The following is a 17,597-nucleotide window of genomic DNA, read 5'->3' on the forward strand; positions in this document are numbered from 1 at the left end:
TTCCAAGACACGGCTACCCGCGCCCATGACATGGAGATCACAATCAAAGAACATGGTAGTGCTCGACCAAGTTCTTCTAAGGTGCCAAGTGAAAAGAAGGAGTTCAAGAAAAATGATAAGAACTCCAAATCGTCGACAAAGGAAACAATGGTCGTCGAAACCAAGCAAATTGCACTGTCAAAATCTCGTCAAAGCCTAAGTATGAAAAGAAGAAAGAGTCATTCTCTTACAACTACCAACGAGACAAGCCTACATTGAAGGAGTTGCAGGCTAAGAAATACCCATTCCCCAGTTCGACTTATGCGGAATGCTCGATGACCTCTTAGAGAAGAAGGTTATACAATTGCCAGAGTCGAAGCGCCCTGAGCAAGCAAACAAGACAAACGATCCCAATTATTGTCGTTATCACGGTGGTGAGTCACCCTATTGAAAAGTGTATAACACTCAAGGAGAAGATCATGCGGCTCTCAAGGAAGGGAAGATCATTCTTGACTTGGATGACACAAGAACTACAAATCAAACTACTTGTAGTCTTGGAGCAACTTTGACGACCCAATTATACGACAAGGACAGTGTGTCTATATATTGCGGTTCGGGAGTTTTGAGCCTGTGGCATTACGGATCCAAGGGTCATTGTCGTCACTACCTCCAATGCCATTGGAAGAAATACTACCTCCTCAGGATAAGAACGAGGAAAAGAAGCATGAAGATGACGATGAGGGTTGGACTTTGGTTACGCGCAAGAAGTCAAAGAAACAAACAAAGCGACAGTAGCCGCAACCTGTTCACCGTCGAAAAAAACAATCAAAGAAGACGAAACCTCGCAAGACGAAGGGAAAGAAAAAGTCCAAAATAGTTGTCAAACCACATGTCTTGCCAATTGATTTCTTTGGAACAAGAACCACCAAGTCCCGTCACCTTAGAAGAATTCTTCCCGCGAGATTTCATGAACAAGGTTACTGCGTGCACCATCTCGGCCCTCGAAGGTGGCGACGATGAAAAGAAGAATGAGGAAAGGGGCCTAGATGATGCGGTATCACCACAACGGTCTCATTTCGAAAAAGAGAACGAAATAGTGGTGCTCTCGATGCCCTTCCTACAAACATGGGGTGGAAACAAATCTTTCATCTACCTAAAGATAAGCGTAAGGCGATAATTCAAGGACTTGAGAAGCGGGAATTGTACGCAGGCAAGATGAAGGAAAAATGCGAGCCTCTGAGCAATCGATTGGATGTGTCTCTGCAATGCGCTTTGAGTTTCTCGGATGAGGATTTACTTCTTGGATCCAAGCCTCACAACAGGCCACTTTATGTGTCGGGGTACATCCGGGGGCAAAAGGTCAAGCGCATCTTAATAGATGGAGGCTCGGGAGTCAATATCATGCCAAAAGCCACCATGAATGAATTAGGGATCACAATGGATGAACTCTCGAGTAGTCGAACAATGATTCATGGTTTCAACTTGAATGGGGAGCGTGCGGTTGGCATGATCCGTGTGAACCTTACCATGGGTGATCTTTCTTCCGACACATTGTTCCATGTCATGGATGGCAAGACATCGTTCAAACTATTCTTTGGGACGACCTTGGAAGCACGAAAACGGAGTTGTCGCCTCAACCCTCCATCAATGCTTGAAATATTATCGTGGTGGCGAAAGGAAAATAGACGGAGACGCCAAACCTTTCTCTAAGGTCGACTCTTTCTTCGCTGATGCAAAATTCTTTGAAGAGAATGGTACTTCCAGTGAGTTCATGCCAACCACCATCTCTTCAACAGGAAAAGGAGGTAAGCGGGAAAAGAACATCATCAAAGAGGATGAGGTTGCAAGTCCTACTAAAGAAAATGATGTTAAGAAAGATGTAGACAAGGCCAGTAAAACAAATACTCCTGTTGCATCACCCAAGAAGCAAGAGACGCCGCAGAAAACTGCACCACCAGTATTACGATACATCCCAAAATCTCGCCGCAAAGATGGAGAGAGTCCTTTTGCAGAGTGTCTAACACCAAAGATAGAGCCTAAGGATAAAAAATCAAGTCTGGTGTTCAAGCAGGAATGGGTGGCCAAAGTCGTTACACCTCTACCAAGTTCATCTCAAATGAAGATTGTGAGACCTCCTCCGAATGGTTTCGTCTGTTCATCCAGACAATTATCAAGTGAGGAAAATAAGGGGATATTTGATTCCAATGCTTACAAGCTACTTGCGAAGGCTGGATATGACTTTACAAATCCGACTCCTCTCGGCAAAGTTATAGAAGTTGAGCCGTACGGTTTGAACAAAGCGCAACATGAAGCGTTCAAGCAAGATGGGAGCTTCATGGTGACCAGGGCCAGGCTCGGATATGAGTCTCCTGCGCCTGTGAAGATTGGTGCTCGTAGAAAAGGGGCTACTACGTCTTCTCAGCACATCACAGTAGAAGAGGTCGAAGAAAATGAAAGAGAGGAAAAGATGCATCCATCTTCAGTCTTCGATCGAATAAGTCCACCTGCAGAGAAGTGTCGCCCTTCTATATTCACAAGGTTAGGGAGACCAAGTGCTTCAACCAAACACATTTCTGTATTTGCTAGGCTTGGCAATCAAGGAGAAAGTAAAGTCAAAGTGTCAACACCTTCGTTGCGCATAAACAAGAAAGGCGCAATACACGAACGCTTGGGCGGTCCATCAAAAACAGTCTTCAGTCGACTAGGGGCTCCCAAGAAGAATAGTGGTGAGGGTCGTCCTCTCTCAACTTTTGCAACACAAAATAAAGAAGAAGTAAGAGTAAGCGATGATTTGAGAAGCGTAATACCATCTCGCATGAAGCGTATGCAAGTAGTGGATATCATCCAGCATGAGCCACTCAAAGCAAGGAGGCGCGTACTAGTCCTCACAGGCCAGTCAAAAAATGTTGAGCCTATTCCTTCATCTTCACGTCCTTCTGGTGTAAAGAAGCCAGGAGATTTAGAGATTACAACATCGTCATATCACATCACAGTAGAAGAGATACCTGACGAGAACGAAGAAGTTGAGGCCGATGAGGCCCCGGAAACACTTGAAGACGGGGGGCAATCGACTGTGGATGAACTCAAGGAGCTCAACTTGGGAACTACGGAAGATCCTCGCCCCATTTATATTAGTGCTCTGCTGACTAAAGAAGAACAAGAGGAGTACTACAAGTTGTTGGTCGAGTACAAGGATGTATTCGCTTGGAGCTATAAAGAGATGCCTGGACTCAGCCCAAAAATTGCAGTTCATCGTCTAGCAATCAAGAAAGGCACCAGTCCCAAAAAGCAACCTCAACGTCGTTTGAGTAGGAGCTTGTACCGAAATTGAAAAGGAAGTCAATAAACTCATTGAAGCGAGGTTTCATTCGAGAAGTCAAATATTCTACTTGGATAGCAAACATTGTCCCGATCGAGAAAGAAGAATGGACAAGCTGCGCATATGTGTCGACTTCGAGAGACCTTAATGATGCATGCCCGAAGGATGACTTCCCTTTGCGATTCTGAGTTGATGATTGACGCAACCACTGGTCATGAAGCCCTCTCATTCATGGATTGTACTGCTGGTTACAATCAAATACATATGGCACCCGAAGATCAAGAAGCAACAGGTTTTCGAACCCCAAAGGGATCTTCGCTACACAGTCATGCCGTTTGGATTGAAGAATCTTTGGCGCTACTTACCAACGCGCAATGCAAAAGATCTTTGATGACATGCTGCATAAAATAATAGAGTGTTATGTTGATGACGTGGTTGTCAAATCCAAGAAAAGAGAAGACCATATCAAAGACCTTCGAACCGTCTTTGAAAGACTTAGAAAATGTCAACTCAAGATGAATCCACTCAAGTGTGCGTTCGGTGTCACATCTGGGAAGTTCTTGGGGTTTGTGGTTAGGCATAGAGGCATTGAAATTGACCAAACAAAAATTAAAGCCATCAACGAAATGCCGGAACCAAAGACGTTAAAAGAGTTGCGCGGATTGCAAGGACGTTTGGCATACATTCGAAGGTTCATATCTAACCTAGCAGGACGTTGCCAACCATTCAGCCATCTCATGAAAAAGGATGCTCCATTCCAATGGGATGAAAAATGCAAAAATGCTTTTGATAGCATCAAGAAGTACTTGGCCAGTGCACCAGTGTTGGGGGCACCAATTCCAGGAAAGCCACTTGTCCTCTACATCGCAGCACAAGAACGCTCACTGGGGGCAATGTGTGCTCAAGAAATTGAAGACCGTAAAGAGAGAGCACTCTATTACTTGAGTCGTACCTTGGTTGGAGCCGAGTTGAATTATTTGCCCATAGAGAAGATATGTCTTGCTTTGGTGTTCGCCGTCCAGAAGTTGAGACACTACATGCAGGCGCATACCATACACGTGGTCTCAAAAGCTGATCCAATCAAGTACATACTCTCAAGACCAGTCTTGTCTGGAAGACTTGCGAAATTGGCAATGTTACTTAAGCAGTATGACTTGGTGTTCGTGCCTCAAAAGGCTGTCAAAGGCCAAGCTATCGCCGACTTCTTTGCGATCATCCGGTGCAGAGTGGGAAATTTCAGATGACCTCCCAGGAGAAGAAATTTTCTATGTGGACGTCCTACCTCCATGGCAAATGTACTTTGACGGTGCTGCAAGGAAAGATGGAGCTGGAGCTGGAGTTGTATTCGTAACTCCACAAAATCATCTTATGCCATATGTCTTTACACTCACTCAGTTGTGTACAAATAATATGGCAGAATACCAAGCTCTCATACTCGGTCTTCAAATGGCGATCGAAATAGGTGTCAGGGATATGGACATATATGGAGACTCAAAGCTTGTGGTCAACCAAGTCCTTGGTGAATATGAAGTGAAAAAGGAAGACTTGATTCCCTACCATCAACAGGCATTACAACTGCTGAATCAACTTGAGGACATCCAAGTTGGTCATGTGCCAAGGAGTGCCAATAAATTGGCTGACGCGCTTGCTAATCTTGCAGCCACTTTGGCACTGGGGGCAGAAGAGTCTATGAAAGTTCCAATCTGCAATCGTTGGGTAGTATCATCTCTTGAAGGAGAAGAAAATGTAGACACAACCAACATGATATGCGTCTACACAGTTGATGAAGATGACTGGCGTCAACCTATCATTGATTTTTTGGACCACCAAAAACTACCCGATGATCCCAGACACAAGGTAGAAATACGTCGACGTGCTCCAAAGTTCATTCACTATAAAGGGACACTCTACAGACGTTCTTTCTCAGGCCAATGGTTGAGGTGTCTAAGCAAGGACGAAGCTACTGAAGCAATGCATGAAGCTCATTCTGGCATTTGTGGTGCTCATCAATCCGGGCCTAAACTTCATGATCGTGTAAAGAGAATGGGGTATTACTGGCCAACCATGGTGCAAGATTGTATGGACTTTGCGAAAAAATGTGAACCCGTCGGGTTCTACGCAAACTTCATACACCAACCGCCGGAGCCGTTGCATCCTATTGTTTCTTCATGGCCCTTTGAAGCTTGGGGACTTGATGTTGTGGGACCTCTTACTCCAAAGGCCTCAAATGGACACGAGTATATCCTCGCGCCACCTGACTACTTCTCAAAATGGGCAGAAGCCATCACACTACGGGAAGTGAAGAAAGAAAATGTTGTGGACTTCATTAGAACCCAAATCATCTACAGATATGGTGTACCTCAACGTATCACAACTGACAATGGGAAACAATTTTTCAACCATCTGATGACAAGTCTGGGAGAAAAATTCAAGTTCAAACAATACAAGTCATCCATGTACAATGCCTCTGCAAATGGTTTGGCTGAAGCCTTTAATAAAACTCTTTGCAATTTGTTGAGAAAAGTAGTAGCAAAGTCAAAGCGAGATTGGCATGAAAGAATTGGTGAGGCGTTGTGGGCATATCGTACCACATACAAAACACCTACTCAGGCAACCCCGTACGCGTTGGTGTATGGAGTGGAGGCCGTGTTGCCTTTGGAGTTGCAGATCCCTTCCTTACGCATTGCTATTCAGGAGGGACTCACGGATGATGAGAATGACAAATTGCGATTAGCAGAGTTGGAAGCTCTCGATGAAAAGAGATTAGAGGCTCAACAAAAGCTCCAGTGTTATCAAGCAAGGTTGTCACGCGCATTCAACAAAAAGGTGCGCCCTCGTTCTTTCCAAGTAGGAGACCTCGTCCTTGCAGTACGAAGACCAATCATCATCACTCACAAGCCAGTTGGCAAGTTCACCTCTAAGTGGGATGGTCCATACGTGGCACAGGAGGTCTACACAAATGGTGCTTACAAAATCGTGGATGAAGACGGCGTTCGAGTAGGCCCAATCAATGGGAAGTTTTTGAAGCGTTACTATTCTTAAATCCCAACAGTGAAGGCTCCTAAGCAAGAGCGTAAACTGCAAGTCCAAGCTCCTAAGCAAGAGGTTAAACTGTATACAAAAAAGAAACAAACAAACAAAAAACAAACAAACAAAAAAAAAAATCTCAAAAAAAAAAAAAAAAAAAAAAAAAAAAAAAAATACTCCTTCCTTTATGAACTACGTCGGCTTGATCTTGTGAAATACACTTTGTGCTTCACAAGTACGTAGGCAGTTTGAGCAAACACTTTGTTCAAGTGCAGCCACACCAAAAAAAAAAACTAAAAAAAAAAATTACAGCAAAATAATTACTCCTGGCCCGCAAGAGTTTAAACTGTGTACGGCTAAAATTACAGTCAATCATCAAGCAAGGTTGTAAAAGACCAAGACCATGTTAATTGATGGTGAGTTCCGCTTGAGCTGGGTCTTTACACTATTTGCTTCACGGTTAGCCTTGGATAGATCTTTAAAAAAAAGGGTCACATCGCATACAGGTAATGAAATGGTGTAGCAATCTGGCACATAAAGGCTTGGAACTTCCTTATAATCGACGAGCGGGTTCATTGCATGGTTACTCCAAAGGGAACCTAAGATGACCCTCCAGGAGTAGCTCGTACTCTCTTGGAGTATACGAGTCAAGTCCATTTCGAGTTGCAGCCCTGCAAAAAAAAAAAAAAAAAAAAAAAAAAAAAAAAAAAGTTCAAGTTAATATAGAGAATATGTGGAAGTCTTTTGCAAGTAGGAGGGACATCAGGTCAAGAAGTTTATTCATCCGGCAGGTCTCATACGGAGATGGTAATGAAATAATAGTCTTCATAAAGAGGTTCATTGCATGGTTCTTCAAAACTGTGTCGCGATGACCCGAATGGGTTCACCCTGACACAACCTGTCGCGATGACCCAAAAATTGGTTCACCCTAACAGGCAATAAGTCTTCAAAACTGTGTCGCGATGACCCGAATGGGTTCACCACGACACAACTGTCGCGATGACCCAAAATGGGTTCACCCTAACAGCGATAAGTCTTCAAAGCGTGTCGCGATGACCCGAATGGGTTCACCACGACACAACTGTCGCGATGACCCAAAAATGGGTTCACCCTAACAGGCAATAAGTCTTCAAAACTGTGTCGCGATGACCCGAATGGGTTCACCCTGACACAACCTGTCGCGATGACCCAAAAATGGGTTCACCCTAACAAGCAATAAGTCTTCAAAATGACCCGAATGGGTTCACCCTGACAACTCGACTGGAGGTTGAAATATTGTGAAGTAATAAATCTTCAACGGTGGATAAATAAGATTGCAGTGTATGAAAATACGGATAAATTGAAGCTGCTTGGCCAAAAGAAAGACGGAACATAATCCCTGCGGGTCATCAAGAAAACATACAAACAAAAGAAGAGGGGCAAAATATGTGCAATCATTCAAGTTACGAATACAAGCTTTCAAAAAAAAAATGTATGTATTACCTTTATATGGAATACAAAGCTTGAAAAGGAAAATTATATTCGTACTCCGTCCAAGCTTGAACCTGCGATATATATTGATAAAACAAGATATCAGTCCAGTTATATTGGTACGTAGCAAAAAGACAAAAAAAAAAGAAAAAAAAAAAGAAAAATAATTAAAACAAGAACAAGCAGTGGCCAGCACAGATTAAAATTGAAGCAAACCTCCTACTTTAAACGATTAAAATTCCCATATGGTTCTCAGTCCTTATTTCTTCTACATCCAACTTAGCCACCGTTCTCACACGTCGGTAGGCTCACTGTCCTAACCAGAGTTCGTCCTTGTTTATCGACGCTCACATCATCAAGTCGCTAGACTCGATATTCCGCGGTTTCTCGGTAAATTTAAGCCAAGCACAGATGAGTTGGAGTATGGACTGGTCTATGCTAAACTCGGGAATGGAATTTGGGTTTGAAATATTTGTGTAAGTGTTTATTTAGTTAAAGCTTGACCATCAATTTGATTCAAGTAAAGGGTGAAGTATACATGGGGTCAACTCATGGAGAAATTTGGCCATAATTCAGTTGAATGAGAGCATAGAAACTCAAGCAAGAAGGCGAAAACATTAGCATACGACATTGCGGTCTATATGCTTTTGGTATGAGGACTGGCTAAGTATTTACAGAGTCAAAAATAATGGGCAGTAAAGAGACATTCAAAGCAGAGGGAAATCGGTTGTCATATGAAGCAAGTAGAGCATGGGCCACAATGATAACCAAACAAATTAATAAGATTAAAATAATAGGGGGATGTCTTAGTATGGCCAAAATAGAAAGAAAGTTTCTCATTCTCATGGTACTACGGACTACTACGAGATATTTTTCTAGTTCGTCCTCACAACAAGAGTGATACTTCTCCTAAATTCTACATTCAACATTGATGATACTCATATTTGACGCCTGTTTTAGACCAAGTTGGGGATTTCCAAGTGAGAATATTGATCTAGGATTGAATCATGGAAACACAATTTATGGGCAAGACTCAGGTCAATCTAAGTCAAGTGCAAGACAAACTTACAGCGGAAAAGACGAAATTCAAGTTTATGCTAGTCAAAGCTCAAGCAGCAGTTCAATTCAAACTTTGAGTGAGTAATTTGACAAGGAAGAAGAAAAGCAATATAAACTTACCCGAATCCGTCGGATCCGTCTCACAATGAAGATGAACGCGGGAATTCGAAGGCGAAACAAGTTCGGTAACAGTGACGCTCTGATTACACACATTAAAGGAAAAAGAGGTCAATATGTTGTGTGCTTGAAAGACACAGACAAAAAAAGAGGCAAGCAAGAATTTGCAGGGATGAAAGAAATACCGTAGGGAAGAAATTTGCACTGATGATTCGTGTTACATACGGAATAGTAGGGTATATATATATAGGTTTTGGTCCTGCGTATATCGAAGAGTTCTAGGATCATATTGCCTTCCTAAATATTAAAATACTGGAGTGGGTTTTGGTATCCTACTTGAACCCTTATTACTAAAAAAAAAAAAAAAAAACGAGTAATATGGAAAGTTCACAAAACCAAAGCATATGCAATTTGACTAAAAAGGACTCGGTCTATGTGTCACTTGTCAAATTATGTATTATGATAGAGTGACGTAAAAAAAAATATGGGTCATCCTTACGATAAGTTGGGGTACCTGATGACTTCCAAGTCAAAGAAAAAAGTCTCTCACCAAATCAAATAATGATAGGGTGACATTGCAAGACAAATGGATTGTCTCAATGACAAGTTGAGGTGCCCTTGACTTTCAAGTCAAATACAAATTCACCCGCCAAGTTGGATAACGACAGGGTGACAAAAAAAGATGGATCATTCTTGCGATAAGTTAGGGTGTTCATTATCAATTTTCAAGTCAAATCAAATCAAGTGGAGCTGTCTTCGCGACAAGTAAGGGCACTCATTATCGACTTCCAAGTCAAAGCAAAATCGAGACCTCGCCACGTCAAGACACCACGAGGTGCACGTGACAAGGTCCCGAGGGGGCAATTTGTAGGCACAGAAAATTTATTAATGTGCCGAATAAATAAAATAAATTAATTATTTTGAGTTAATACGAAATTTTAACTTAATTTAATTAATTTGTCCCGATTAAATGAAATATGGGCCGATTCGGATTACAAAAGGAGTTATTCGGATCACTAAACCCAGAAAGAATCAAATTTGGGCCAAGGTTGCTAATAAACCCACAAATGGGCCTGTGACCACCAAAGTCCAACAAGGAGATTTGAAACTCTATAAATAGAGCTCTCCTCATTCATTCAAAGGGTTGGAAATTCATAATTGCAAATTCCTACAAATCCTCTCTGTCAAAATCATTGCAAGCAGTCAACAAGCACATCAAATCGTGCCGCCTGCGTTGAAGATTCAATCACAAGTTCAAACCTTCAAGAGAGATTCAAGTCATCGCGACCCTCTCAAGAAATCAAAATTTACATCGCGCGTAGAGCAATTAAATTTGTCTACACGCGCACCCCTCACGTGTACCCCGTACACGTACCCCTTACAGCATATTAGAATCAGAGGATACATTAGAGATTGTACACGTACTTTTGATATTTATTAATAAAATATAATTGTTTCCTTGTTTTGTATTTCAGTTATCGCAATACAAAATTTGCTGTTACAGTGTGGGAGCCCAGATTGTCTCTCGGCTCCCCACCAATTTCATGTAAACCTTTTATTTTTATTATAATGAAAGCTGCGCGCATTTTCATAACAACATATATTAATATTAATAATATTACTCCCTAATAATATTTACACAAATAATTGTATAATTGTATTGGTGATCTTCTAATTGGATGTGAGTTTAAGGTTTCTTATATATAAATAACGCTTTACTTTTTCTTAGTTTGCCTATCGTTCATATATTTTCTCTGCATGACATTGCATGTTTGATCTGTTCGAGTATCTATTTATATTTTGATGGTGTTATTTGTTTAATTTCATACATGAAATCCTTATGACTTATAATGGTCTTACTTAGGGCGAGTAGTACATTTAAATTTCCTTGCATAAGTGGCTACTATCAATAGTATTCTTAACCTTTTTATTGCATTAGTTGCAGATTTTTTTAAGATGGCATCAAACTATGAAGGCAACTCATATTTTTTAACTGTCCAAGCGCTCTTTGGACACGAGATAGGTGTAACAGTTGCCATATATGGTTGTAAATATATGAACGTATGGTTATATATGGCTTATATAGGAAGAATTTTTCTAACGTGTCCCCTAAGGGCACACATTAATAAGCCTAATAGCTAGGGAAAGATATGCAAGATATTCTCAACAAAAATGCAAGTATAAACATAATTTTAAAGATATCTTGCATATCTTTACCCATTAGGCTTATTAATGTGTGCCATTAGGGCACACGTTAGAAAAACCCATGTATGAATATCTTTATATAAATATGTTATTCCGTTGTATTAAATAGTTTGACGTTTGTCTTAGCTCAAAAGTGACAAATGGAAAAGTTATCCTTTCTAACTGTCCGAGAGTATGGTTGTGTAATTTTATGGCAGTTGAAGGTAGAGTGTCGTTTTAACACTTAGCCGATGTAAAGGCTGTTGGTGATATGGCCTGGTAAGGTTGTTTCTGATATGATATGCAAACTTGAATTGGAATTCGGAAGAGCAAAAGGGATAAGTACAACAATATTTTTAATTATCTACGAGTAGATAATATTGTGAGCAGCTGTGATAATTGCATCATTGTTTTGAACGAAGTGACGTTATTGTATGAGAGCTCAATAATTGCTTGGAGAGGTGAAGCCATTATCTCCCCCTTGCATGGTGGTTTAATCGTGGAACAATGATAGAGTTAGGAAGTTGATCATTTTAGGGTCGCCATTGCCTCATATACTTGGTTGTCGTCCTTTCATGGATTTATTAAACTAAAGTGTAAAAGTGTAAATTGTTTGTGTTGAAATATTAGATTATGGGTTGCAAGGTGCCATGGTGTTAAGTTGGACAAAAGCGAGTTATACTTAATACTCCACATTTCCAATATGTATTATGAAAAATCATGACAAATTAACTGATCACCTCAAAAAATTCTTAGTCTATTAAATATTGCCTATTAAATATCCATAAATATATGGGGTGTTGGTGGTGGGAGGTCGTGATAGGGGAGGGGCCGCGATGGGTAGGTAATGATGGGGTAGGGAGTTACATAAGCTTACGAGAAGGGTTAGGGTTCAAGCACGGGATGGGGCAGAGATGGTGGTTATACTGGAGGTGCGGTGAGGGACGTAGGGGATGGTTAAGGCAAGAAGGATATGGTAGTTAGAGGACATAGGATATGGAATGTAGGGTGGTGCATGGTTAGTTGTGGGATTGCTGAGATAGGGGTTGCGAGGGACGTCGTAGTATGAGGTGTTGGGTGCGGTTACCACTGCGGTGGAGGGTCTGCTGGTGGGTCTCAAGGGAGTCGGTCAATGATGGCAAACGCTGCTTCCAGACGTCCAAGTAATGGTGGGTGGGAGAGGAGATGAGACAGGGGTATAGAATTAAGAGGATAATAAACAAGAGGCGTAATATAAAAAAAAGTACAATAATGAATAAAATTAAATATATATTGCGTAAATAAACAGGTTATGAAATCTATAATATTTTTATATCCACTTTTTTTATTCAGTTCTCATAAGTTAAAAAGTCGAGGAAGAAAAAAGCAGAGTATTTCGAATAAAATTAAGCAACATAAATTTATCAAAAGTGTATGGGTAGATAAAGTAAATTTTTCTAAAATTCAGTAATTTATTATCAAATCCAAAAAATAAATAAGTTCTTACTTTTAATAATATTTTTCGTTACCACCCGTGCAGTGCACGGGTTCAAAAACTAGTTTGAAATATAGTTGACAACCAATGTAGAAAAACTGGAGAGCGCAAACACCATATTCAGCACTGCCCGGATTTTTACAATTCCCTCTCGTATACCTCTTGCAGTTCTCGCTACTGCAGGCTCAGCTCTGCTGGCTTGGGTTTTGAGGACCTCCTGGATTGATGCTAACAACGTAAAGATGAAGTGAAATTTCAAAGTAATCTCATGTAATTCAGTTAACTAGCGTAGCCAATAATATATGAAAGTCAACCTTTGGAAGTCAAGTTTGCAAAATCACGCAATTTTGCTTCTGCCACGCGCACAGCATTTGTTGATCTTTTAACGCCTTGAGTTAACCCCTGACTACAAAACAAGCCAAACGGCAATTAAAGAAAGCACAATCTTGTCTTACAAATCTTACTTTGTAACAGGGCCTTGAAGACAATTCATCAAACAATATTAAGCATTTATGCAGCCTCAAATTTATCAGTGGTTATGCAATTTAAATTTCAGTTCTTTCTTTTCTAGTCAATATCATAAGACATCCAAGAAAGTTAGAATTTAGGAAATAATCACTCTCATCAGAATTACAGCCTCGACTATTATAAGCCTTCAGGTCAAATAACACAGAAATATAAACTAGAAGCATACACTTCTGCCATCCCATGTTGACTAATGTTAGATATAACAAAAAGTGATGAAATAGTGTTTACACTTTTGACTATGACCAAATGAGGGTAACTGGGAGCAAGGGCCGATATTGGATGTTTACCATAAACTGTCATAAAAAGCGCTCCAAGACTAACAGTTGCACCTTGTGGAATCACAACTAGTGACGACTGAATAAATACAAAACATATTCCACAAATTGTAGAATCTAGACGAGTTTAATCAAATTCCAGAGATAAATAAAAAAAAGTAAAAAGTGAAAACAATTACTCACCCTAAGTCACTTAGCTCCGTGGTTAAATCACTGATCTCCATACCAGATAAGCGAACTGCTGCCATTGTGTCAGGAAGTTCTTCCCTAGTAACATCCAACAATTTCTCCAGTGATTCTGCTGCTCTCTTAAAGGCCTTGAACATTCCGAAACAATCTTTTAGCAATTAGTATGACATTTCCAAAACACCAGGTGATCATCTAACCATCATCGAATCAGGCCAAGCAACCGAGATAACAATGAAACAACCATATAGTCATATACTGAGTAGCTATCGTTAATAGGCAAGGAGTTTCAGCTTCCTATCACTCACAACCATAAGGCCTATAATTAAGCAAGTATTAACATTTCAATTATCATCAAGATGACACTCCATTCAATAATTACACTACACAGTGCACTCAAAAAAACATCTTGTTGCTAACCGTCACAAAAATCGTGCATTGATTCTTATAATTTTCTGTTTAATGGAGTACTAAAACACTGAGGCCATTTCTCAAAATAATTTTAATTTTCTAAGAGCAATTTTAGTCTCTTTTTATAGTTCTTCCCCAATTTTTGATCAGCTGATTGACTGTTTACTATAATCCCAAGCGGCAGCCTCAACCCCCACCCGCTCGAATGACAGTATTTGCAACCTATCAATAGTATAATTCAACAGTTGCATTGCAACAGCTTACTGTGTAATTCATAAAACGGAAGTTAAACTGAAATATTTGATGCCTTAATCCAACTATACGATCATAAAGCTTGAGCAAACCCTAAATTATTGTAAAACTAAACAACATAATACAAAATCAAATGAATATACAAATACTAATGCACGAACCAGTAGCATCGGAATTGCGGAACAAAATAACCACGTCGCCGAGATTGCAACCTGCAATTATTTCCCATCAAATAAAAATATGAAACAAACAAAAATCATGCAAATTCAGAAAACGTAATTAACAAAACATAATCATAACCTAAATAAAAATGAAATATTACCGCACAAGCGGCGACATTTAACACTGTGAAGTGACGTTGAGTGAGGGTGAGTTGAATCGACGGGGATGCTACCGATGTGGTGAACTGTGACGAAACCGACGGGTCGGTTGAAATCGACGCAACATTTTCCGACGATTGGACTGATGTTACGGTGAAGCGACGTGGTGGTGGCCGGCGAATGTTAGCTGGAGTTGGAGGATAAATTAGGTTTCCGGCGACATTGACGGTAGTTTGACGGTGAATTTTGGGGGTTGGAAGTTGAAAGTTGATTGCTAATGTCATTTGTTCCGGTTTTTTCTTTGTTTCCGAATTCTGATGGCTCGGTAGATTTCAGTTGTTCATTACGACTGGGCACATGGGTCGTGTCCGATTGTGCCTAGTGGAGGCACTGTGGGCTGTGGCGATATCAATATGAGAGATTTATGGGATGTTTTGAAATAGTGTTAGATATCTAACCGCCCCAATTCTTATTTCAGACCAAGGTATCCGTCTTATTAATAAGACGAATACTATATTCTCTCACAAAATACCCATTTAGGGTGAGTGGAGAAGCACATGGGGGGTCCCACATTTGTCCCCTCTACCCATTACCTCTCACACAACGACCCGTCTTAAAATCTGACCCGTTTTAAGCAAGACTTACTCATCTAACCGATTTTAACTTCACTCTTAAGCCCTTATAATCTCATACTCGCCCTCATACACTCTAGAGTTGAAGCCACCGACTTTCAAACCACCTCGAAAGATTTGGATAAAAATGTTCAATCGAGGCCATAAAGTCGGCAACTTTATTGGTTTTACGGAAGCAATGTTTAACCACCACTTCATCGAATAAAATAAGTTCTAAATCCACATCTTTGATAATACTCGAAATTTCCCATGAAATTTGCCAAGTATTTCGAATTGAGTTAATAACAAAAAGATTATCCCCTTCAATTACCAGTTTTAAAATTCCTAACGATTTAGCTGCTAATACGCCTTCTTTTAATGTAAGAGCTTCTGCAATGAGAATGCTATTAAAACCACATGTTTTAGCTCTTAATACAATTATCTTACCATTATAGTATGTTATAGAGTACCCAATGAAGCTTTTTATCAACCAAGTTATAGATCCAACGAAATTTAGTTTAAGAAAGTTGATGAACATTTTTCCCAAGTAATTTCTTCATTACCATTCACATGATTTTTAGCCAACTCTCCTATATCAGGATTATTGAGATCTTTAAGCTTAGTTTCATTCCAAATTTTAATACCATTCTTACAAAAAAAAAAAGAGTAAGCTAACTAACATTCACATTAACATTATTAAAGATAAAGTCATTTCTAAATAAACCAAGCATTCCACCAAATAAAAATAATTTTAATGAAATCAGTTCTTGAAACAAAGTCTTTTAACGCGTTGAGCTTTGCTACAAAATTTTTACTTGATTCGACAGTAACCGTTGCTAAACATTACTAAATTTGTAAATATTCATATCTTGAAAAATTGAACCAATGAAAGGGCATTTGAAAAAGAAAATGATCTGAATCCTCAATATGATGATTAGACAAAACAGAATGTGTTGAAACATCAATATGACTTCTAATAAGCTTATTTTTAGTAGGTAATCCATCAATACAAACTTTCTATAGAAAAACCTTTAATTTTTGGGGAATATTAATTTTCAAACCCAACTTTTTTTTTGGTGAAAGGTAAGTATATTAATAAAAGAATATTCTCCACAAGTTACATCATCATCCTATATGATAAAAAACAACATCTCAACACAAAAACAAACTAGAAAACACATGCATTAGTATCCTAAACTATCCATCCAATCTTGGTCATTCCTTTTCAAAATGCTTCTATTCCGTTTGCTCCATCTCTGCTTGACATTATAGACAATTTTTGGTATGAGGATTTCAGATCTTATAATCTGCCATGAACTCGTGTTGTATTTCTAGCGTGCCAAATCTCATATGTGAGGCTTACAACACAAGCACACACAAATTTACGCTGCAGTTTACTCCTTCCTCTACCAGACTCATACCACTGATCAAAGGACTGGGGAGGAAATCTGATTCTCAATATCAGTTGTAAAGCTCAGATGCATCTTTTACTGAATTCACAATTATAAAACAAATGAATGTGGTCTTTAGGAGCATCATCACATAGGAAGCACCTATCATCCTGTCCAAAACCCATTCTGATGATCCTATCTCTAGTTAAAAGTCTGTGATGCTTGCTTGCCTAATAGATGAAAGAAGTTTTAGGCAGATTCAAACTGTTCCAACACAAATATCTCCACTGAAATTTTGGACTTGGTGGCAACAACCATTTATATCCTCCAGTAACAGTATAAGGCTAAGTGTTGTTGAGCCAGAGATTATCAGTATAAGCTGCTTTAAATGTATCATTAATCTGACTGATCTTATTCCAAGACCAGCTGCAATCAGGAGGAGCAACATTTTTCAAACCCAGTTAAACTCACACTTTGTAAGATTATGATCATACAAACCTTGTACTAGCTAGGTTGCTGTTTTGGTAGAAAATTTTTCTTCACTTGATAATCTCCATATTAGATTATCTGGAATTTCATTATATGGTATAGGAATATCTATAATAAGGATGACATTGTCGGAATTAAATATTGTAGATAACTTATGAACATCCCACTATTTATAAGGAGTAATAAAAATTTTAACCGAAATATTTGGTTCATGAATAAATTGGGCATCATAAAACTATTGATAGGATACGGAAAAACCCAAATATCAGACCAAAATCTGATGTTGTTACTGTTGCCTACTTGCCATCTTAAACTCCATTCTAAAAAAATTTCCAAGGCTCATGAGTTTACGTTATTGCCAACAACTACTTATGATAAAAAAAAGCGAGCAATTTCTCAAATATTTTTTACTTACTACCTTGACCCATGTGTTCTCTTTTTCGGTGAGAATTTTCCACAGAATTTTTATCTGTAAAGCCTTATTAGCTGCTTCAGACGCTTACCC

At 39.4% G+C, this 17,597-nt stretch overlaps 3 protein-coding genes across 4 annotated transcripts; 2 read left to right on the plus strand and 1 right to left on the minus strand.

The window, feature by feature from the left end:
* Positions 1-1,104: 1,104 nt before the first annotated feature.
* On the plus strand, positions 1,105-3,310 carry LOC141588199 (uncharacterized). Its single transcript, XM_074409654.1, has 2 exons — positions 1,105-1,549; positions 1,728-3,310. Exons 1-2 carry the CDS (start codon positions 1,105-1,107, stop codon positions 3,308-3,310), a joined length of 2,028 nt encoding a protein of 675 aa, XP_074265755.1.
* A 153-nt stretch (positions 3,311-3,463) lies between these two features.
* On the plus strand, positions 3,464-8,939 carry LOC141588200 (uncharacterized). The gene is made up of 5 exons (XM_074409655.1): positions 3,464-3,590; positions 3,713-3,989; positions 4,092-4,382; positions 4,474-5,535; positions 8,756-8,939. The coding sequence occupies exons 1-5, from the start codon at positions 3,464-3,466 to the stop codon at positions 8,937-8,939; spliced, it is 1,941 nt and encodes a 646-aa protein (XP_074265756.1).
* Positions 8,940-12,509: 3,570 nt separating this feature from the next.
* LOC141586868 (uncharacterized) lies at positions 12,510-15,066 on the minus strand. Of its 2 annotated transcripts, none has more exons than XM_074408267.1 (5): positions 14,604-15,066; positions 14,443-14,493; positions 13,616-13,749; positions 12,944-13,035; positions 12,510-12,846 (listed from the first exon to the last, which is right to left on the minus strand). In XM_074408267.1, exons 1-5 carry the CDS (start codon positions 14,883-14,885, stop codon positions 12,815-12,817), a joined length of 591 nt encoding a protein of 196 aa, XP_074264368.1. In that variant the 5' UTR covers positions 14,886-15,066; the 3' UTR covers positions 12,510-12,814. The 2 variants fall into 2 exon arrangements, with proteins under 2 accessions (XP_074264368.1, XP_074264367.1); XM_074408266.1 differs by having other exon boundaries at positions 12,510-12,857.
* Between the last annotated feature and the right edge of the window lie 2,531 nt (positions 15,067-17,597).

This window comes from Silene latifolia, chromosome 6 (genome assembly GCF_048544455.1).
Source record: "Silene latifolia isolate original U9 population chromosome 6, ASM4854445v1, whole genome shotgun sequence".
Classification (NCBI taxonomy): domain Eukaryota; kingdom Viridiplantae; phylum Streptophyta; class Magnoliopsida; order Caryophyllales; family Caryophyllaceae; genus Silene; species Silene latifolia.

Bases quoted from the DNA above. Each gene is read 5' to 3' on its own strand.
- LOC141588199 (XM_074409654.1), top strand. From the start codon at position 1,105: ATGGGGTGGAAACAAATCTTTCATCTACCTAAAGATAAGCGTAAGGCG. The intron at 1,550-1,727 runs GCAAGACATCGT...AATTCTTTGAAG, and splicing joins ATTGTTCCATGTCATGGATG to AGAATGGTACTTCCAGTGAG.
- LOC141588200 (XM_074409655.1), top strand. From the start codon at position 3,464: ATGACTTCCCTTTGCGATTCTGAGTTGATGATTGACGCAACCACTGGT. The intron at 3,990-4,091 runs GTTCATATCTAA...TGCTTTTGATAG, and splicing joins CGTTTGGCATACATTCGAAG to CATCAAGAAGTACTTGGCCA. The intron at 4,383-4,473 runs GTACATACTCTC...GTGCCTCAAAAG, and splicing joins TCAAAAGCTGATCCAATCAA to GCTGTCAAAGGCCAAGCTAT.
- LOC141586868 (XM_074408266.1), bottom strand. From the start codon at position 14,885: ATGACATTAGCAATCAACTTTCAACTTCCAACCCCCAAAATTCACCGT. The intron at 13,750-14,442 runs GTTCGTGCATTA...GGAATGTTCAAG, and splicing joins CCGCAATTCCGATGCTACTG to GCCTTTAAGAGAGCAGCAGA. The intron at 13,036-13,615 runs GTGAGTAATTGT...CTTGTTTTGTAG, and splicing joins ACGGAGCTAAGTGACTTAGG to TCAGGGGTTAACTCAAGGCG.